Source organism: Pristiophorus japonicus, chromosome 1, assembly GCF_044704955.1.
Source record: "Pristiophorus japonicus isolate sPriJap1 chromosome 1, sPriJap1.hap1, whole genome shotgun sequence".
Classification (NCBI taxonomy): domain Eukaryota; kingdom Metazoa; phylum Chordata; class Chondrichthyes; family Pristiophoridae; genus Pristiophorus; species Pristiophorus japonicus.
In genome coordinates this window covers 400597578-400617377 of record NC_091977.1, presented here as the reverse complement: position 1 = coordinate 400617377, position 19800 = coordinate 400597578, and the positions used below count along the sequence as shown (strand labels likewise).

Below are 19800 nucleotides of genomic sequence, written 5' to 3'. Positions count from 1 at the left end.
CCCAGTCCTCACCCTCCAAGAACTTCTCCAGGATGCCCACAGTTTGCTGCATCTTTGCGTTGGATTCGTATACTCGTCGCCAGTTATTGTGTTCCTAACACAGATGAGACTGCACACAGGGAGGTTAAAGTAACAGTGACCTCAGTCTTTATTAAGACACTCCAGGCCTTGGGGGCCGGCTTATATACAGTGCTCCCAAGGGATGCTGGGATCCCTTGGGACTTCAGAGGATGCACTCCCTGGTGGCGGAACATGGGAGTGCATGCTTTACAGATACACAACAGTAGTGAGTTCCACATTCTCACCACTCTCTGTGTAAAGAAGTTTCTTCTGAATTCCCACTGGATTTCTTGGTGACTATCTTATATTGATGGCCTCTGGTTATGCTCTTCCCCACAAGTGGAAACATTCTCTCTGTATCCACTCTATCAAAACCTTTCATAATTTTAAAGATGTCTATTAGGTCACCCCGCATCCTTCTTTCCCCCCCCACCAAGAGAAAAGAGACCCAGCCTGTTCATCCTTTCCTGATATGTATACCCTCACATTTCTAGTATCATCCTTAGAAATCTTCTCTGCACCCTCTCCAGTGCCTCTATATCCTTTTTATAAAATGGCAACCAGAACTGTACGCAGTACTCCAAGTGTGGTCTAACCAAAGTTCACTGCAGGTTCAGCATAACTTCCATACTTTTCAATTCTATACCTTTAGAAATAAACCCTAGTGCTTGGTTTGCTATAGGTTACCTGTGTCACAACTTTTAACGATTTGTGTATTTATACTCCGAGGTCTCTTTGTTCCTCTCCCACCCGGACTCTCATCCTCCGCGCCATCCCCCACTCGCCCCATCACCCTATCCCTCCTACCAAAATGTGATGCCTCAGATTTATGTGTTAAACTTCATTTGCCAATTACATGCCCATTCTGCAAGTTTATTAATGTCCTCCTATTATTTGTTGCAGTCCTCCTCAGTATTGACTATCACCCCCAATTTGGTGTCATCTGCAAATTTAGAAATGCTGTTTTTGATTCCAAAGTCTAAATTGTTAATATAAATTGTGAAAACAGTGGTCCCAGCACTGATCCTCGTGGACCACTACCCACCTTCTGCATCTTGAAGCCAGCTAGTTATCCATTCTGCCACTTGTCCCCTGACACCACATTCTATGACCTTGTTCATCAGTCCATCATGGGATACCTTATCAAAGGCCGTTTGAAAATCTAGATAAATTACATCTGCTGCATTACCATTGTCTACTCCCTCTGTTATCTCTTAAAAAAATTCAATGAGGTTGGTCAAGCAAGACTTTCCCTTTTGAAATCCATGCTGTCTATTCGTTATTATAATTTTGGTTTCTAGATGTTCTTCTATTTTCTCCTTTAGTAGGGATTCCATTATTTTTCTTACCACTGATGTTAAGCTGACTGGTCTACAATTCTCGGGACATGTTCTAAACTCCTTCTTAAATACACATACAAAAGGTGACAAAATTGTGGTACAAGTAGTGAGACAAAAAGGGTATACTAAGTGAGCCTTTTAAAGCTATTTATCTTCTAATATAAAAACAGTATATCTGCACACTTTCCATCATGTAACCATCAATCTTTATTTGCTGCAGTTTTACTTTGAGCCAATCAGAACCGAATAGTTTGGAAATGCCTAAAAGGAATTTGGGAGGAAAAGCAATGTGTGAGGAGGACACAACAAATCTGCAAAAGGACATAGACAGGCTAAGTGAGTGGGCAAAAATTTGGCAGATGGAGTATAATGTCGGAAAGTGTGAGGTCATGCACTTTGGCAGAAAAAAAAAATCAAAGGGCAAGTTATTATTTAAATGGAGAAAGATTGCAAAGTGCCGCAGTACAGCGGGATCTGGGGGTACTTGTGCATGAAACACAAGAGGATAGTATGCAGGTACAGCAAGTGATCAGGAAGGCCAATGGTATCTTAGCCTTTATTGCAAAGGGGATGGAGTATAAAAGCAGGGAAGTCTTGCTACAGCTATATAAGGTATTGGTGAGGCCACACCTGGAATACTGCGGCAGTTTTTGTTTCCATATTTACAAAAGGATATACTTGCTTTGGAGACAGTTCAGAGAAGGTTCACGTGGTTGATTCCGGAAATGAGGGAGTTGACCTATGAGCAAAGGTTGAGTAGGTTGGGCGTCTACTCATTGGAATTCAGAAGAATGGGAGGTAATCTTATAGAAACGTATAAGATTATGAGGGGGCTTGACAAGGTGGATGCAGAGAGGATCTTTCCACTGATGGGGGAGACTAGAATTTGAGAGCATGATCTTAGAGTAAGGGGCTGCCCATTTAAAAAACGGAGATGAGGAAAAATTTCTTCTCTCAGAGAGTTGTAAATCTGTGGAATTCGCTGCCTCAGAGAGCTGTGGAAGCTGGGACATTGAATAAATTTAAGATAAAAATAGACAGTTTCTTAAACGATAAAGGGGATAAGGGGTTATGGAGAGCAGGTGGGGAAGTGGAGCTGAGTCCATGATCAGATCAGCCATGATCTTATTGAATGGCAGAGCAGGCTCGAGTGGCCGTATGGTCTACTCCTGTTCCTATTTCTTATGTTCTTATGAAAGTAGCATTTGTTCAAAACTACAAAACTACAAAAACTAAAGCCCCCACCACTTGGTGCCAACGCTATTTGCCCACTATACGCATTGGATAGTTTAACAAGGTAATGTTATTACTATTGAAAAAGACTGTAGAAAATCACTAATGATGCTGTAATCCACACCACTTAGAGTGGATTAAGTACACAAGTAATTAGACCTTCATGAGGTATAATTTACATATTTAACATGTTTGTTATTGCAGTCAGCGCTGAGTAATGTAAACTGCAACTGAACACCAGTTAGAGATCATTAAGTATATATGAGGGAATTGCACCTTAACGAGGTGCAAACTACTGAGTAAACACCTATTTCTGCCCAAAATACACAGAACTACACTGAACACTGCAAATGGCAAATTAACAGTTTGTACTAAGGAGCTACTCTCAACTGGGACAGCAATACGAGAGCTGCAGTGGGCCCAAGTGCCTCTGGACTAGAAAGCGGTAGAAAAATATTGGACAAAGTTCCAGCTCCTGACCACCATCCAGTAACTCCTTGATTCAGCAAGACCTGGACAACATCCAGGATTGGGCTGTTAAATGACAAGTAACACAAATGTCAGGCAATGGCCACCTCCAAGAAATGAGAACATAACCACCTCCCCTTGACAACCAATGGCATTATCACAGAGTTCCCCATCAACAACATCCTGGTGGTCAACATTGACTAGAACCTGAATCAGCCACATAAATTCTGTGGCTACTAGAGCAAGTCAGAGGTTGGGTATTCTGCAGCAAGTGGCTCACCTGAATCCCCAAAGCCTCCCTACCATCTACAAGGCACAGATTAGGAGTGTGATGGAATACTCTTCACTTGCCTGAACGAGTGAAGTGCAACACTATCCAGGAGAAAGCAGTGCAATTGATTGGCACCCCATCCACTGGCTTAAACATCTATTCTTTCCATCACTGACATAATTTGGCTATAGTGTGTACTATCAACAGGATACACTGCAGCAAGTTACCAAGGCTTCTCTAACAGCACCTCCCCAAACTGCAACTTCCACCACCTACAAGGTCAAGGGTAGCATGGAAATACCATCACCTTCATGTTGCCGTCCAAGTCACACATCATCCTGACTTTGGACATTTAATCGCCATTCTTTCACTGTCGCTGGGTCAAAATCCTAGAACTCCCTACCCAACAGCATTGTGGGAGTAGTTTTGCCACACAGACTACAGCAGTTCAAGGCGGCCCACTACCACATTCTCTGAGGTAACTAGGGATGGGCAATAAATGCCAGCATCCCAATAATTTTTTTTAAACTACGATAGAAAAAAAAAAAAGTGGTTAACAGGATTGAGCTTCATTATATAATCCATGGTCAAATATCCTGTATAGACTCACACATAAAGAACGATCTCTTTGAGCATACACCCATATCCAGCAGCATCAACATAAGTCAAAGAAAGAAGAAAAAAGTTGCCTATAGACTCTCCCAATGGCTCAGAGTGGTATGATACCAATAATACTTCAGGAAGATACCAGATTCAAACCTTGCTCTATAATGAGTTAGTCAATCTCTAGAAGTGCCAAATCTAGCATAAGCATCTCCCAAACTAACAATTCTCTAATCTCGAGTGAAATGTGCACAATCATGCAAGAGGATGGTGCCCCACACAATCAGCACTTATACACCTGGATGTCAATGGCCTGTAATTATAGTCCTAAACAAGTCATTTCGGAAGAGTTCTTGTAATAAAATCAACAAAATCATTTTATAATCTGAATTTAACCAAGGGAAAGCACTTGTTCAGATACATAAAACAGTGATCGGTGACTGTAAATGATGTGCACCCACAACTGAGGACGAGCAAAGACGAGTTAAATAAAGTTCCGGGGGGGCAATTGATGTAAAATGAAGAGAAAATATGAACAAAGCCAGAAGTTGAGCGTGTAGAAACAGGTAAACAATAATCATCATGTGAAACTTTACTTGGCGTGACGGCGGGCAAAAGACGCTGGGCACAAGCGGAGGTCGGCCTCCTCTTACCTGTGACAGGACTCTAGGGTTGGCGCAGCCGAAAAGGGACGAGCTGGAGCTGAAGCTGATGGCCCCTCTGCGGCTCAGGACGTGCTTGGGTACCGGCCTGTCGAGAGGCAGCACCGGTAACTGGTACTGGTAACATACTGCCATTGAACCGGGAACGGAGCGGGCCTTCTGGACACACGGGCACTGGGGAAACAAAGCAGAAACAGCAGCGATAACAAAACTACAACAGGTCCAAGCTAGGCATTTTAGAAAAAGGGTAAAGTAAAGCGGCCGGGCCGGGCTGGGGTAGAGAGAGAGAGAGAGAGAGGGAGGCCGGCCGGCCGGCCACAACAACACACACCCGCGCCAGGCAGCCCTGTGCTCGCTCTCCAAGCCGCCTTTCGCTGCTGCAAGTTCAGGTATCTCGCTTTCCGAGTGAACACAAACACTCGTCAATCTCAGTCACCGACACCCGGCCACAGCGGCTTGCTCCCAGTCCCATCTTTGGTGCGCTGCCTCCTGGTGGGTTTTGTTCTTTCTCCCTCCTTCGATTCTTCCAGTCTATTTGAGAAATCCCATCCGCGGCAGAGCCAGGCACGGCCTAGACACAAAGGCCTTCCCCCTTCTTTTTCTCTTTTCCTCTTTAGAACAACGCTTCCTCATTTCTCGCCGCCTCTTTCAAAACACTTCATCTCCGGCCTGGGATGATGATGGTGGTGGTTATTATTATTGGTATTTTATTATTTTCTCCTGGCCGGGGCTCAGCTGATGATGGGCTGCCTGGTAACGGCAGGAGCTCCGGCGCCGGGCTGCAAACGGCACTTTGTCTCCGACCCGAGCTTCTTGCGTGTCCGTAATGCAGAGAGCGAGCAGCACGGCAGCCCCGACCGCCCGCCTCACTGCGATGCAATGCAGCAGAGTCCGTGTGCATCTACAATTCAATCTCTTAACTGCTCCCACCAACAACCATCACTGAACAATAAAACCGGAATAATCGCATCGCTGCTTTAACATGCATACAGAGTGCTCAACAAATATTCCTTTGCCTAAACGATTTTTTTTTGCTTTCAGAAACCAACCAACCACCTGCCAAAAATGCTGTGTGTTGCTGTAAAGCAAGAAATAAAACAAACCAATTACAGATAGGATGTTTTTTCACCACTTTTTCTTATTGGTACATTTCAGGTTTTTTAAATGTTATGGGAAATTCGATTGGATAAACGCGAGAGTACTACCCTGAGCTTTCCTCGTTACTAGAGAACTACTGTACTAGAAAGCGTACAGAGTGCAGATAGGGTTTTCCTTCAATCTGGGTTTGCCCTTTGGCTGATGAGCATCAATATAGGTAACCACCTCCTTATGAGTCATATCTTATAATGTGTTCATGTTATCAACTCTTCTGAGTACACTATTGCATTGATTTGTAGCAGCTTATCGAATAAAAAATAATTATGTTCGACATGAATTATTCAACCAACCAGTGGAAAAGGATGCATTGATTATGGTGGTCAAAAATGTACAATTGCACTAAATAATTGCTTTGATTTTATTATTTCTTACTGGACAGGACTTTCTGTATAGTCTGCTTTTTTCATAAAATAAACTTTGCAAACCGTTATATTGTAACAAGATATTACATGCACGTTTAAAGCTGCAGTTTTAGTTGGCTCTTAACCAACATATTAGTAAGAACTATGTCACAGTTATTTACTTGTTTTCTTTCTTGCACCATTTATTATAAGTTTTCCCAGCAGTCATCAATTTGAGCAATATGCAATTTATATAGTCTAGTCGGTGAGCTCTGTTCTGTGCCCAGGCTCTTGTCAATCAATGATCCAGCCTCAGGATTAAAGTGATGTGAATATACAATCTGTGGCTTCCTTATACTTTTTTTTTTAAGTTTCCATGAACTTCTATTTACATAAGAACATAAAAAAAATAGCAGGAGTAGACCATTTGGCCCCTCTAGCCTGCTTTGCCATTTAATAAAATCATGGCTGATCTGATCATGGACTCAGCTCCACTTCCCTGCCCGCTCCCCATAACCCATTATGCCCTTATCGCTCAAAAATCTGTCTATTTCCACCTTAAATATATTCAATGACCCAGACTCCACAGCTCTCTGGGGCAGCGAATTCCATAGATTTACAACCCTCTGAGAGAAGAAATTCCTCCTCATCTCAGTTTTAAATGGGAAGCCCCTTATTCTGAGACTATGACCCTTCGTTTTAGTTTCCCCTATGAGTGGAAATATCCTCTCTGCATCCACCTTGTCGAGCCCCTCATTATCTTATACGTTTCGATAAGATCACCTCTAATTCTTCTGATCTCCAATGAGTATAGGCCCAACCTACTGAACCTATCTTCATAAGTCAACCCCCTCATCTCTGGAATCAACCTAGTGAACCTTCTCTGAACAGCCTCCAATGCAAGTATATCCTTCCTTAAATACGGAGACTAAAACTGTACGCAGTACTCCAGGTGTGGCCTCACCAATACCCTGTACTTCTCTGCTTTTATACCCTTGCAATAAAGGTCAACATTCCATTTGCCTTCCTGATTATTTGCTGTACCTGCACACTAACTTTTTGTGTTTCATGCACAAGGTCTCTCTGTACTGCAACACTTTGCAATTTTTCTCCATTTAAATTGTAATTTGCTTTTCTATTTTTTTTCTGTCAAAGTGGATTAACCTTACATTTACCCATGTTATACTCCATCTGCAACATTTTTGCCCACTTAGCCTGTCTATATCCCTTTGCAGATTTTTTGTGTCCTCCTCACAATTTGCTTTCCCACCCATCTTTTTATCATCAGCAAACTTGGCTACATTGCACTCAGTCCCTTCATCCAAGTCATTTAAAGTAGATTGTAAGTGTCATGTATTTCACCATCTTGCAATGACAATAGTTATGTAACTGTAACTCATGCACACTGTACCTGTACCCTTGAAAAGTACACCCTGACCACAGGGGTGAGCTTGCGGAAGACACTCCTCACCTGGGTTTCCAGGTATAAAATGGGAGGTTCCACCCAGGGTCAGCACTCCTTGGTCCTGGGAATAAAGTGAAGGTCACAGAGTGACCGTGTCTGAGATATACATGCTTCGTGTGAGTTTGTAACAAGGTGCAGAGACACCACATCTGGCGACGAGAAACTGGAATCACCGAACCATGAGGATGGCCACCGGTGGCACAGAGGAATGCTACTGTGTGGGTGAGGACTGGGATGACTTTGTGGAAAGACTCCAGCAGAGCTTTGTCACGAAGGACTGGCTGGAAGAGACAATGGCTGACAAGCGGAGGGCGCATCTACTGACTAGCTGTGGTCCACAGACGTATGCGCTGATGAAAGACCTGCTCGCACCCCAAAAGCCAGCGGACAAGTCCTTCGAAGAGCTCAGCCAGCTGATCAGTGAGCATCTCAAGCTGGTAAGTAGCGTACTCATGGCCCGGCACCGGTTCTACTCTCGGACTTCGTGGCGGAACTGCGGCGTTTGGCCAGTCTCTAAGTTCTTCGATGCCTGCAGGGGGGAGATGTTAAGGGACTTTTTCATCAAGGGCATTAATCATCCCGGCATTTTCAGGAAGCTCATAAAGACTAAGGATTTGACTTTAGAAGGGGCGGCGTTGATAGCTCAGACCTTTATGGCAGGAGAAGAGGAGACCAAGCTAATTTACGCACGCAGCCCTGGTTTTAACGTTGCGATGAACCAGGGAATCAATGTTGTAAAAGTGATACAGAACCCCGCAGGCAGGCTAGGGCAATTCGACACCGCCCAGACAGGCAGGCAAGGGCAATTCGACACCATCCAGGCAGCAACAAGCTGCAGGGACAATGGAAAGGGGATCGGCAATTCACACCATCACGAGGAACAATGCATTCCATGATGGGACCAATAACACCCTCCACCAGAGTGCTTAGAAACAGCCAAACGGGCCATCAGAGAGGAATGCCTGGGAATAGTTCTTTTGTTAACAGCAATCTCAGCTCATGCTGGAGATGAGGGGGTAGACACACTGCCAAAAGCTGCAGGTTCCAGCTTTATACCTGTAGGATTTGTAATGTCAGTGGACACGATGTGCAAAAAGGCAGTAGCGAGGCTAGTCTGCGAGACAGAGGAACCAGACGAGGGGTCTGCAATGCAGGATGAGGCCTGGGGAACAACCATGGATGCTGAAGTTCAGAGAGTTCATGTGGCTGACGTCCACAGTTCATACACTAAAACGCCACCCATGATGATGATAAGTCTTACTGAATGGCATCCCAGTGCACATGGAGCTGGATACGGGAGCTAGCCAGTCACTCATGAGCGCCCAACAATTTGAGAGACTATGGCCATACAGCTAGCAGGCCCAAACTGGAACGCATTGAGACGCAGCTACGTATGTACACCAAAGAGACAATCCCAGTGCTGGGCAGTGCAAACTTGGTAACGCATAATGGATTACAGAACCGGCTGCCACTCTGAATTGTTCCGGGAAATGGCCCCGCGCTTTTGGGGAGGAGTTGGCTAGCTGAGATGAATTGGCAATGGGGGATGTGCACGCCATTTCATCCGTGGAGCGAAGTTCATGTTTGCAGGTATTTAAAAAATTCAAGTCACTCTTTCAACCCGGTGTCTGAACGTTCAAGGACACTAAAGTAGTGATACGCATCACTCCGAACACCAGACCAATGCACCACAAAGCCAAAGCGGTGCCGTACGTGATGCGTGAGAAAATTGAAAGTGAACTGGACAGGCTGCTCAGAGAGGGCATAATTTCGACCGTTGAATTCAGCGACTGGGCAAGTCCCATCATTCCCGTCCTCAAAGCAGATGGCTCGGTTAGGATTTGTGGCGACTAAAAAGCCACCATCAACCGAGTATCGCTGCAAGACCAATACCCGCTTCTGAGAGCGGAGGACCTCTTTGCCACGCTGGCAGGTGGAAAGCTGTTCACGAAGCTGGACCTCACTTCGGCCTACATGATTCAGGAACTGGCTGAAGATTCCAAACTTCTGACCACCATCACGACGCACAAAGGATTATTTGTCTACAACAGGTGCCCGTTTGGCATTCGTTTGGCAGCGGCCATCTTTCAGCGAAACATGGAAAGCTTGCTCAAGTCCATCCCTGGAACGGTCGTATTCCAAGACGACATCCTTCTAACGGGTCGAGACACCGAGGAACACCTCCGCAACCTGGAGGCGGTGCTACGCCAATTGGATTGGGTAGGTTTACAGCTGAAAAAGGCCAAGTGCGTGTTTTTGGCTCCAGAGGTCGAGTTCCTGGGCAGGAGAGTTGCCGCAGACGGGATCTGGCCCACTGAATCAAAAACTGAGGCGATTCGCCGGGCGCCCAGGCCCGGCAATACGTCGGAGTTGCGATCATTCCTGGGACATTTGAACTATTTTGGGAACTTTCTGGTGAACTTAAGCACATTGTTGGAGCCGTTACACTCGCTCCTCCATAAAGGGTGTGAATGGTTTTGGGGGGATTGTCAAGAACAGGCTTTCAATAAGACGAGGAACCTGCTGTGTTCCAACAAACTGTTGACTTAGTATGACCCCTGTTTTTAAAAAAAACTGGTTTTAACATGCGATGCGTCATCCTACGGGGTTGTGTGTGTGTTGCAGCAGGGTAACGATGACGGCCGACTCCAACCGGTGGCTTACGCCTCCAGGTCGCTCTCCCAGGCAGAGTGTGGATACGGCATGGTCGAGAAGGAGGCACTCGCGTGTGTGTATGTGTGAAAAAGATGCACCAATACCTTTTCAGTAGACAGTTCGAGCTAGAGACGGACCACAAGCCGTTAACACCCCTGTTATCCGACAGCAAGGCTGTTAATGCTAACGCGTCAGCTCGCATACAGCGATGGGCCCTCTCGCTGGCTGCGTATGACTACACCATATGGCACAGACCAGGCACCGAAAATTGCGCTGATGCACTCAGCAGGCTCCCACTGGCCACCACCGAGGGGGCGTCGGAGCAGAGCGCCGAGATGGTCATGGCCGTTGAGGCTTTTGACACTGCGGGCTCCCCCATCACAGCCCGACCGATCAAACTCTGGACCAACAGGGACCCCCTCCTATCCATGATAAAGAAATGTGTCCTGACTGGGAATTGGGCGCCCGCACACAGGGCGAGCCCCGAGGAAGTCGGGCAGTTTCAGAGACGGATGGATGAACTCTCCATCCAAGCCGACTGCCTGTTATGGGACAGCTGGGTAGTCATGCCCCAGAAAGGAAGGGAAACGTTCATCAGAGAACTCCACAGCGAGCACCCTGGCATCGTGTTAATGAAGGCCATTGCCCGGTCACATGTATGGTGGCCGGGGATTGACTCAGTCCTGGAACACTGGGTTCGCAGGTGCACGACGTGTGCCAAGCTGGGCAATGCCCCCAGGGAGGCTCCACTCAGCCTGTGGCCCTGGCCCACCAGGCCATGGTCACGCATTCACGTAGACTATGCGGGCCCATTCATGGGGAAAATGTTCCTGATCGTAGTTGATACATATTCGAAGTGGATCGAGTGCATCATATTGAATTCGTGCACGACATCCATCACAGTGGAGAGTCTGCGTACGGTTTTCGCGACCCACGGCTTGCCGGACATCCTGGTCAGCGACAATGGCCCGTGTTTTACCAGCCATGAATTCCAGGAGTTTATGTCGGGCAATGGGATCAAGCACGTACGGACAGCACCGTTCAAGCCGGCTTCCAATGGCCAGGTGGAACGGGCGGTCCAAGTCATAAAGCAGGGCATGCTATGCATCCAAGGACCCTCCCTTCAGTGCCGCCTATCGTGCCTCCTGCTGGCCTACAGGTCCCGGCCGCACTCGCTCACGGGAGTCCCGCCAGCGGAACTCCTCATGAACCGCACGCTCAAGACGCAGCTGTCCCTCATTCACCCAGACCTGGCAGACATTGTTGAGTGCAAGCGCCAGTCCCAAACCGAGCTCCATGATCGAGGCTCAAGGGGTGTATAGAAATAGATGACCCGGTATTTGTTCTTAACCATGCTTTGGGACCCAAATGGCTTGAGGGCACTGGAATCAGCAAAGAAGGAAACAGGGTCATGGTGGTCAGACTAAACAATGGGCAGATATGCCGCAAACACTTGGAACAAGTAAAGACAAGGAACCAGAAGAAGAGCATGATGAGATAGCACCCACACCACTGCCAGCGTACGAGCAACAAAGACAGCCCTCAGTATGCATAGTCCCTGCGGCCATCCCGGACAGGCCAGAATCACCTCAAGTGACAGAGACGCATGCTGAGGCTCAGCCACCAGAGCCACAACTGCGGTGCTCCATGAGAGAGCGTCGACCACCCGATAGACTTAACCTCTGAAACTAAAAGACTCAAGGGGGACGGTGATGTCATGTATTTCACCATCTTGCAATGGCAATAGTTATGTAACTGTAACTCATGCACACTGTACCTGTACCAATGAAATGCATATCCTGACCACAGGGGTGAGCTTGCGGGAGCCACTCCTCACCTGGGTTTCCAGGTATAAAAGGGGAGGTTCCATCCAGGGTCAGCACTCCTTGATCCTGGGAATAAAGTGAAGGCCACAGTGACCGTGTCTGATATATACATGCCTTGTGTGAGTTTGTAACAAGGTGCAGGGACACTACAGTAAGTAGTTGAGGACCCAGCACCAATCCCTATGATACCCTACTGGTCACTGTTTGCCAACTGGAAAATGACCCATTTATCCCGACTGTTTTCTGTTAGGTAGCCGATCCTCTATCCATGCTAATATATTACCCCCAATCCTGTGAACTTTTATCTGTGAGGAAACCTTTTATGTGGCACCTTATTGAATACCTTCTGGAAATCCAAATACACCACATTCACTGGTTCCCCCTTATCCACCCTGCTCGTTACATCCTCAAAGAACTCCAGCAAATTTGTCAAACATGATTTCCCTTTCATAAAACCATGCTAACTTTTCTTGATTGAATTATGTTTTTCCAAATGTCACGCTACTGCTTCTTTAATAATGGACTCCAGCAATTTCCCAATGACAGCTGTTAGGCTAACTGGTCTATAGTTTCTTGCTTTTTGTCTGATCCTTTTTTTTTTAAATAGGGGCATTACATTTGTGGTTTTCCAATCCGCTGGGACCGCCCCAGAATCCAAGAAATGTTGGTAGATTACAACCAATGTGTCCACTATCTCTGCAGCCACCTCTTTTAAGACCTTTGGATGTAAGCCATCGGGTCCAGGGGACTTGTCCGCCTTTAGTCCCATTATTTTATCGAGTACGACTTCATTAGTGATAGTGATTGTGTTAAGTTCCTCCCTCCCTATAGCCCCTTGATTATCCACTATTGGGATGTTTTTAGTGTCTTCTACCGTGAAGACCGATACAAAATATTTGTTCAATGTCTCTGCCATTTCCCTGTTCCCCATTATTAATTCCCCAGTCTCATCCTCCTAGGGAACCAACATTTACCTCTCTTTTCCTTTTTATGTACCTGTAGAAACTCTTTCTGTTTTTATATTTTCTGCTAGTTTACTTTCCAAATCTATCTTCCCTCTTTATCATTTTTTTAGTTATCCTTTGGCTTTTAAAAGTTTCCCAATCCTCTGGCCTCCCACTGGTCTTGGCCACATTGTATGCCCTTGTTTTCAATTTGACACCATCCCTTATTTCCTTAGTTAGCCACGGATGGTTATCCCTTCTTTTACAGTCTTTTACCTTCGTGACTAGTCTGCCATGTGGGATCTTATCAAAAGCTTTGCTAAAGTCCATATACACTACATCATACACATTTTCCTCATCGACCCTCCTGGTTACCTCCTCGAAAAATTTTATCAGGCTAATCAAACACGATCTTCCCGCAACAAATCCGTGCTGACTGTCCCTGATTAATCCATGCCTTTCTAAATGTAGATTTATCCTGTCCTTCAGGATTTTTTCCAATAATTTTCCCACCACTGAGGTTAGGCTGACAGGCCTGTAATTACTCGGCTTATCCCTTTCTCCCTTCTTAAACAACGGTACCACATTAGCAGTTCTCCAGTCCTTCGACATTATGCCTAAATCCAAAGGGGACTGGAAAATGATGATCAAGGCCTCTGCTGTTTTCGTCTTTTGCTTCGCTCAACAGCCTGGAATTCATTTCATCCGGGCCTGGGGACTTAGCCACTTTCAAAGCTGCTAACCTCCTCTCTCACTATGTTTATTTCATCCAGAATTTCACATTCCTCTTTGATAGCAGTATCTGCATTGCCCCTTTCCTTTGCGAAAACAGACGCAAAGTATTCATTAACAACCAATCTTCCGCCTCCACACAGAGATTATCCTCATGGTCTCTAATAGGCCCTACCCTTTAGTTATCCTCTTACTCTTTATATATTTATAGAACATCTTTGGGTTTTCCTTAATTTTATTTGCCAAAAATTTTTCATGCTCTCTCTTAGCATTCCTAATATCCTTTTTAATTTCACCTCTGAACTTTTTATATTCCTCCAGAGATTCTACAGTATTGAGCCGTTGGTATATGACATAAGCTTCCCTTTTTTTTTTATCCTCCCCTGTAAGTCCCTAGACATCCAGGGGGCTCTAGAATTATTATTCCCAACCTTTTTCTTTAAGGGCACATGTTTGGCCTGAGCCCTCTGGATCTCCTCCTTGACCACTGTTTCAACACTGATTTATCTACAAGTAGCTGTTTCCAGTCCACTGTGGCCAAATCATTTCTCAACTTAGCAAAGTTAGCTTTGCCCCAATTTGGGACTTTTATTCCTGGTCTATCCTTGTCCTTATCCATAACTACCTTGAATCTGACTGAATTATGGTCACTGGCACCCAAGTGCTCTCCCACTGATACCTCTTCCACCTGCCAATCCTTCATTCCCCAAAACTAAATCCAGAACCGCCCCCTCCCGTGTTGGGCTTGTTAGATACTGACTAAAAAAGTTTTCTTGAATGCATTTTAAGAATTCTGCACCCTCTATACCTTCACACTATATTTGTCCCAATCAATATTAGGATAGTTGAAATCCCCAATGGTTTTTGGACTTCACAGAAATTTGCCTACATATTTGTTCTTCTATCTCCCTCCCACTGTTTGGTGGTCTATAGTACACGCCCAGCAGTGTGATCGCCCCTTTTTTATTTTTCAGTTCGACCCATATGGCCTCATTTGATGATCCCTCTAACATATCATCCCTCCTCACAGCTGTAATGGCTTCATTAATCAATACCGCGACCCTCCCCAACCCCCCCGCCCCCTTTCTTGTCTAAAATCCTGGAACCAGGAATATTTAGCGGCCAAACCTGCCCCTCATTCAGCCATGTCTCTGTAATGACACTATAATGTCATACTCCCAAGTGTCTAACTGTGCTCTCAACTCATCCGCCTTATTCGCTATACTCTTTGCATTGAACTATATGCCATTTAGCACAGGAAAATCTTCTTGATTACTATCCTTCTTTCCTCTGTCTTACAGATTCACTTTCTACATTCTTGCTTTCCACTTTCAGCTTTACTTCCTTCCCTATTGAATTAGTTCTCAAGTTCCCATCCCACTGCCAAGCTAATTTAAATTCTTCCCAATAGCACTAGCAAATCTTCCCGCACTGTTGAGGTGCAACCCATCCGGTTTGTACAAGTCCCATCTCCCCCAGAAGTGGTCCCAATGCCTCAGGAATTTAAAGCCCTCCCTTCTACATCAACTCTCCAGCTATGCATTCATCCTCTCTATCCTTCAATTCTTGTGCTCATTAGCACGTGGCACAGGTAGTAACCCGGAGATTACCACCTTTCGAGGTCCTACCCTTTCATTTTTCTCCCAACTCCCTAAATTCTGCCTGCAGAACCTCATCCTTCTTTCTAACTATATAATTGGTCCCGATATGGACCACGACCTCCAACTGTTTACCCTCTTCCCCCCCAAAATGCCCTGCATTCGCTCTGTGACATCTTTGACCCTGGCACCAGGGAGGCACCATACCATCCTGGAGTCACGTCTACGGCCGCAGTAATGCCTCTTTATTCCCCTAACTATTGAATCCTGTACCACTACTTTTTTTCTTTGTCCCTCCCCCTATGCAGCTGAACCACCCATGGTACCTTGGACTTGGTTGCACTCCCCAGAGGCACCATCGCTCTGACCGGTGCTCAGAAGAGAATATCGGTTGGAAAGCAAGATGGACTCATGGGGGGACTCCTGCACTACCTGCCTAGCAATCTTCTTCCATCTGGTGTTCACCCACTTCCCCTCTACCTGCTCGCTTTTAAGCTGTGGGGTGACCACCTCCTGAAACGTGCTATCCACATAGCTCTCAGCCTCGTGGATGCACCATATTGACTCCAGCCGCCACTCAAGCTCCGAAACGCAGAGCTCGAGTAGTTGAAGCTGGAGACACCTCCTGCACACATGGTTGTCTAGGCTGCGCGAAGCATTCAAAACTTCCCACATGCCACAGGCCATGCACTCCACATGACTGAGCTGCCCTGCCATCCTTCTAATTAGACGTGATTATAAAAGAGAAAGAGAGATTCGTGCCAATCACTTATAATCATTTAAATTATAATTTTCTTTTCTATTTTTTTCTGCCACAGTTTGGAAGAAAAGGTTTGAGACAACCTAGGGTAGGAGCGAGTGTCACTGAATGTTGGGCAGGTGTGGCCTACTCAGCCCTATCCCAGCTTTATGTGGCCCACCTAGAAAACACGAGGAACATGGGTTACAATGCAATCATTTTGATAACCCTCGAAGTGTAACTTACAACTGGAAGTCATAGAACATGGTGCTTCACTGTATGCTTTGGTGCTGGTGAGTGAGTGAATAGGGTGAGAAGCAAGAGCATGAAAATGATAGTACTAACCATGAGCTGGCAGAAGGAGTCCCACTTCACCATTTTCTACTCCCGCTATGCCATCTTGTCTTCCTCAAAGTTACTCAGGACGCCTCTAACCTTTGGGCCTTATCATGTTGAGTTGCTCCTTCCTATCATGTGCAATCTTCTCCAGAAAACAGAAAAGTTGGGGTACGAAGTTCAAATTGTTAGGAAGATATAAAAAATATCCAAGCATTATTGTATGACCCATATTGTATGTGATTACATGTGTATGTATCATTGCAACTGCATTCAGATTAAAGTTGAACGTATTGTAAGATAGTGTGAAGGGAGGAAGCACTACAGGAGAGAATTCAACATCATTGTGCCCATTTTTTGGGCATCAAATCATGGGGACGAATTTGGGATCGTGATCTCCCCGGATGTGTGCTGGCTGCCAAAATTGGAAGCTAGCGACCTGTAGGTGTGCAGGGCACCTGCCTGAAACAGGCAATAGGCACTTTGCATATTCAAATCATAATCCTAATGCCGGCTGTAGGACCTTGATTTGAAATTGGTCAGCAAATCGCCAAAGCTGACGGCATGCATGCCTCAGTCAGTAGTTCTGGGTCTTGAGCGGCCTAACCAGTAGTCCTTAAAGGGACCACTGGAGGCTGCTCAAAAAAGTAAGAAAACTTCTTTTATAGTTTCATTTCTGTTGTGGCAGCAGGATCAGCCTTCCTTACGGTTGCCAACTGCAGTTCGATGTATTCCTGAAGGCTTCATCACATGACCTCCTGCTTCCAACCGTTCCGCCCAGTCAAACATCCCTTTTTCCCCATCTGCAATATTTTTTATAAAGCATAAATGAAAGTCTTCAAAGAAAATGGAAAAAATATATTTTTTTAGTGTCTCTATGATTTTTCTCCTGGGTTGCTCGCAGCAGTGCCCAGGGGATAAATCTTTAATTCCTGGAGATTGGTAACCCCAGCGTCTTTCCTTCAATCTGATGAATGCAAAACCCACCACACCCACCTGCCAATCAGATCATGCTTAAACTGGAATATGAACGCTGAGGTTTTTAATTCAAGGAATATTTATTGAAACATGTTTTTATTGCCGAGTAAAAGGAGTAATTTTGTCTTTGGGTGATAGTGTAAAATGGACAATATGGAATCAGCTACGCATTATACGATTTTCGGGAGAGATGTATAATGGCTGGCTGAATTGCCGACTACACTATCACAAGTCATAATTATCCCCAAGGTATCTAGATAAATCAAGAGTAAAAGGGGAGTAAGCATTAGGATCTGTTGTGATGTAAATCAATAGCAACCCTATCTTCCAGATCCCCAACTACAGTCTTTTATTCAATATAACTCGCAACAACTGAGTGCAGAATTGGAGCAGGAAATGAATGGAAATTGATAGTTGTTTATGATGAGATTTTGCAAAAGCACACATTTTTCAAAACAAAAACAATCCTTTCAAGCACCAGATTAATTACCATGGTAAAAACTTAATTTTGGAAGATGGACAAAGAATTTGTAAAAGTTCTGATTCTATGGTTACAACTAGGAATAAGTACAGTGGTGACAGATTTTAACAAACCCCCACTCCCACCTGAAATAAAACAGAAATTGAATTTTTGGTCCAATTGGGCCAGGCAAAAATCAATATATCCATTATTAAAAAACTTCACTTGCTTTTCAGCTATGTCTTCACATTGCCATTGCACAGAAGGAGGGAATGTAACTTTTATGAGGTTCATCCAAGTTCAGTGGTTTGGTTGAGTTCAGATTTTCCAAGGCATTATTGTAAAACTGTTTGCTAATATCTGTTTACAGCAGTCCTTTTAATATAATGAAGGTTAGGACACAGTACTAGTTTTAAAATGTTGAAATGTTCTGTTGCCATGGTTACCACAGTCTTTTGTTATGCAACACAGATTACAATGTCGGTTTGAAATGTTGAAGTGTTCTATTGCCATGGTAACAGTCAAGGTTCATATTAGACTGTTATAAAAAGGATCTAAAAAGTTAAATAGATACTACTCAGGGCTTTTGGTAACGTACTAAAAACATTCCCATGAGTGAGAAGGGCCTGACAAACCCAGAAATAATTAGGGCACAAGTGATTATTAGATCTTTCTTATGAGTGGAAATATAGTAATATACTGGAAATTAAAAGAACAAACCGTATACTTGTGCATATAAGACTAGATATTTAGATCTCATTTTGAACCTAATAGTGTGAGGTCGGCTTATATGTGAGTCATATCCACCCTCTGGTTTCCCTCCTAACAGAGCAGTTCCTCTAAAAACAAAGGCTGCAGCTGCACCATTGCAGTGCACTCCTACCAGCTGTTGCTGTTGGCTGTTGCTCTACTCTGCTGCACCATTCAGGTGATACTTAAATATCCCAACTTCAGTCCAGGCTTTCACTACTGAGATAAAATCAGGGACAGCCCAGCAGGAATTGGAGCTGGAATTTGAAATCCGCAGCAAGAACGAAATCTGATGTCTGGAGGGAGAATCACTATATAAATATTAGCATTGGAGGAGTGGAGTAAAAACTGATAGGATGTACTATTTGAAATAAGAAAAGCTGCACTCTGAAAGGATCGCCTTTGCCTTGGTGCCTGAGGGGAGGGTGTATATGCAATACAGGCTATGGGCAGCTGGTGGAGGGGATTCATTAGCATATTAAATGCAACAGTCAGGATTGTTTGACCAAATGTATAAGGCCGACTGAGGAAACAAATAAAGGTTGTTATCTGTAATAACTGACCTGTCTTGATTTCTTAAAATGGTCTAAAATTGTAACAACTGTGACTTCATCATCATCATCATAGGCAGTCCTCTGGAATTGAGGAAGACTTGCTTCCACTCTTACAATGAGTCCTTAGGTGGCTGAACAGTCCAATACGAGAGCCACAGTCCCTGTCACAGGTGGGACAGATAGTCGTTGAGGGTAAGGGAGGGTGGGACAGGTTTGCCGCACGTTCTTTCCGATGCCTGCGCTTGTTTTCTGCATGCTCTCGGCAATGAGACTCGAGGCGCTCAGCGCCCTCCCGGATGCACTTCCTCCACTTAGGGCGGTCTTTGGCCAAGGACTCCCAGGTGCCGGTGGGGATGTTGCACTTTATCAGGGAGGCTTTGAGGGTGTCCTTGTATTGTTTCCTCTGACTACCTTTGGCTTGTTTGCCGTGAAGGAGTTCCGAGTAGAGCGCTTGCTTTGGGAGTCTCGTGTCTGGCATGTGGACAATGTGGCCCGTCTAGCGGATCAAGTGTGGTCAGTGGCAACCCAGCAACAAAGGCAGCAGTGTGAGCTTGCCTGGCAGCAAGCTGAAACTACACGAGAGCTGCAGATGGCGTATACATGAAATCTTAATAAGATTTCAAGAAA

The 19800-nt window shown here is 45.1% G+C and overlaps 1 protein-coding gene and 1 long non-coding RNA gene across 5 annotated transcripts in view; one reads left to right on the top strand and one right to left on the bottom strand.

Annotated features, from left to right (window-relative positions):
* Positions 1-5733, bottom strand: part of LOC139274924 (high affinity 3',5'-cyclic-AMP phosphodiesterase 7A-like) — a 270952-nt gene extending 265219 nt beyond the window's left edge. For 3 of the 4 annotated variants that reach the window (XM_070891706.1, XM_070891663.1, XM_070891716.1), the window contains exon 1: positions 4629-4811. In XM_070891706.1, coding sequence (XP_070747807.1) covers positions 4629-4772 — 144 coding nt within the window. In that variant the 5' untranslated portion in view covers positions 4773-4811. Of the gene's footprint in view, positions 1-4628; positions 4812-4968 lie in introns of those variants that run through there. The other variant, XM_070891671.1, reaches the window with a different exon arrangement.
* Positions 5717-19177, top strand: LOC139274959 (uncharacterized). Its single transcript, XR_011595640.1, has 2 exons — positions 5717-5952; positions 16175-19177. It is a non-coding gene; the product is annotated as an uncharacterized lncRNA (long non-coding RNA).
* Positions 19178-19800: the final 623 nt, after the last annotated feature.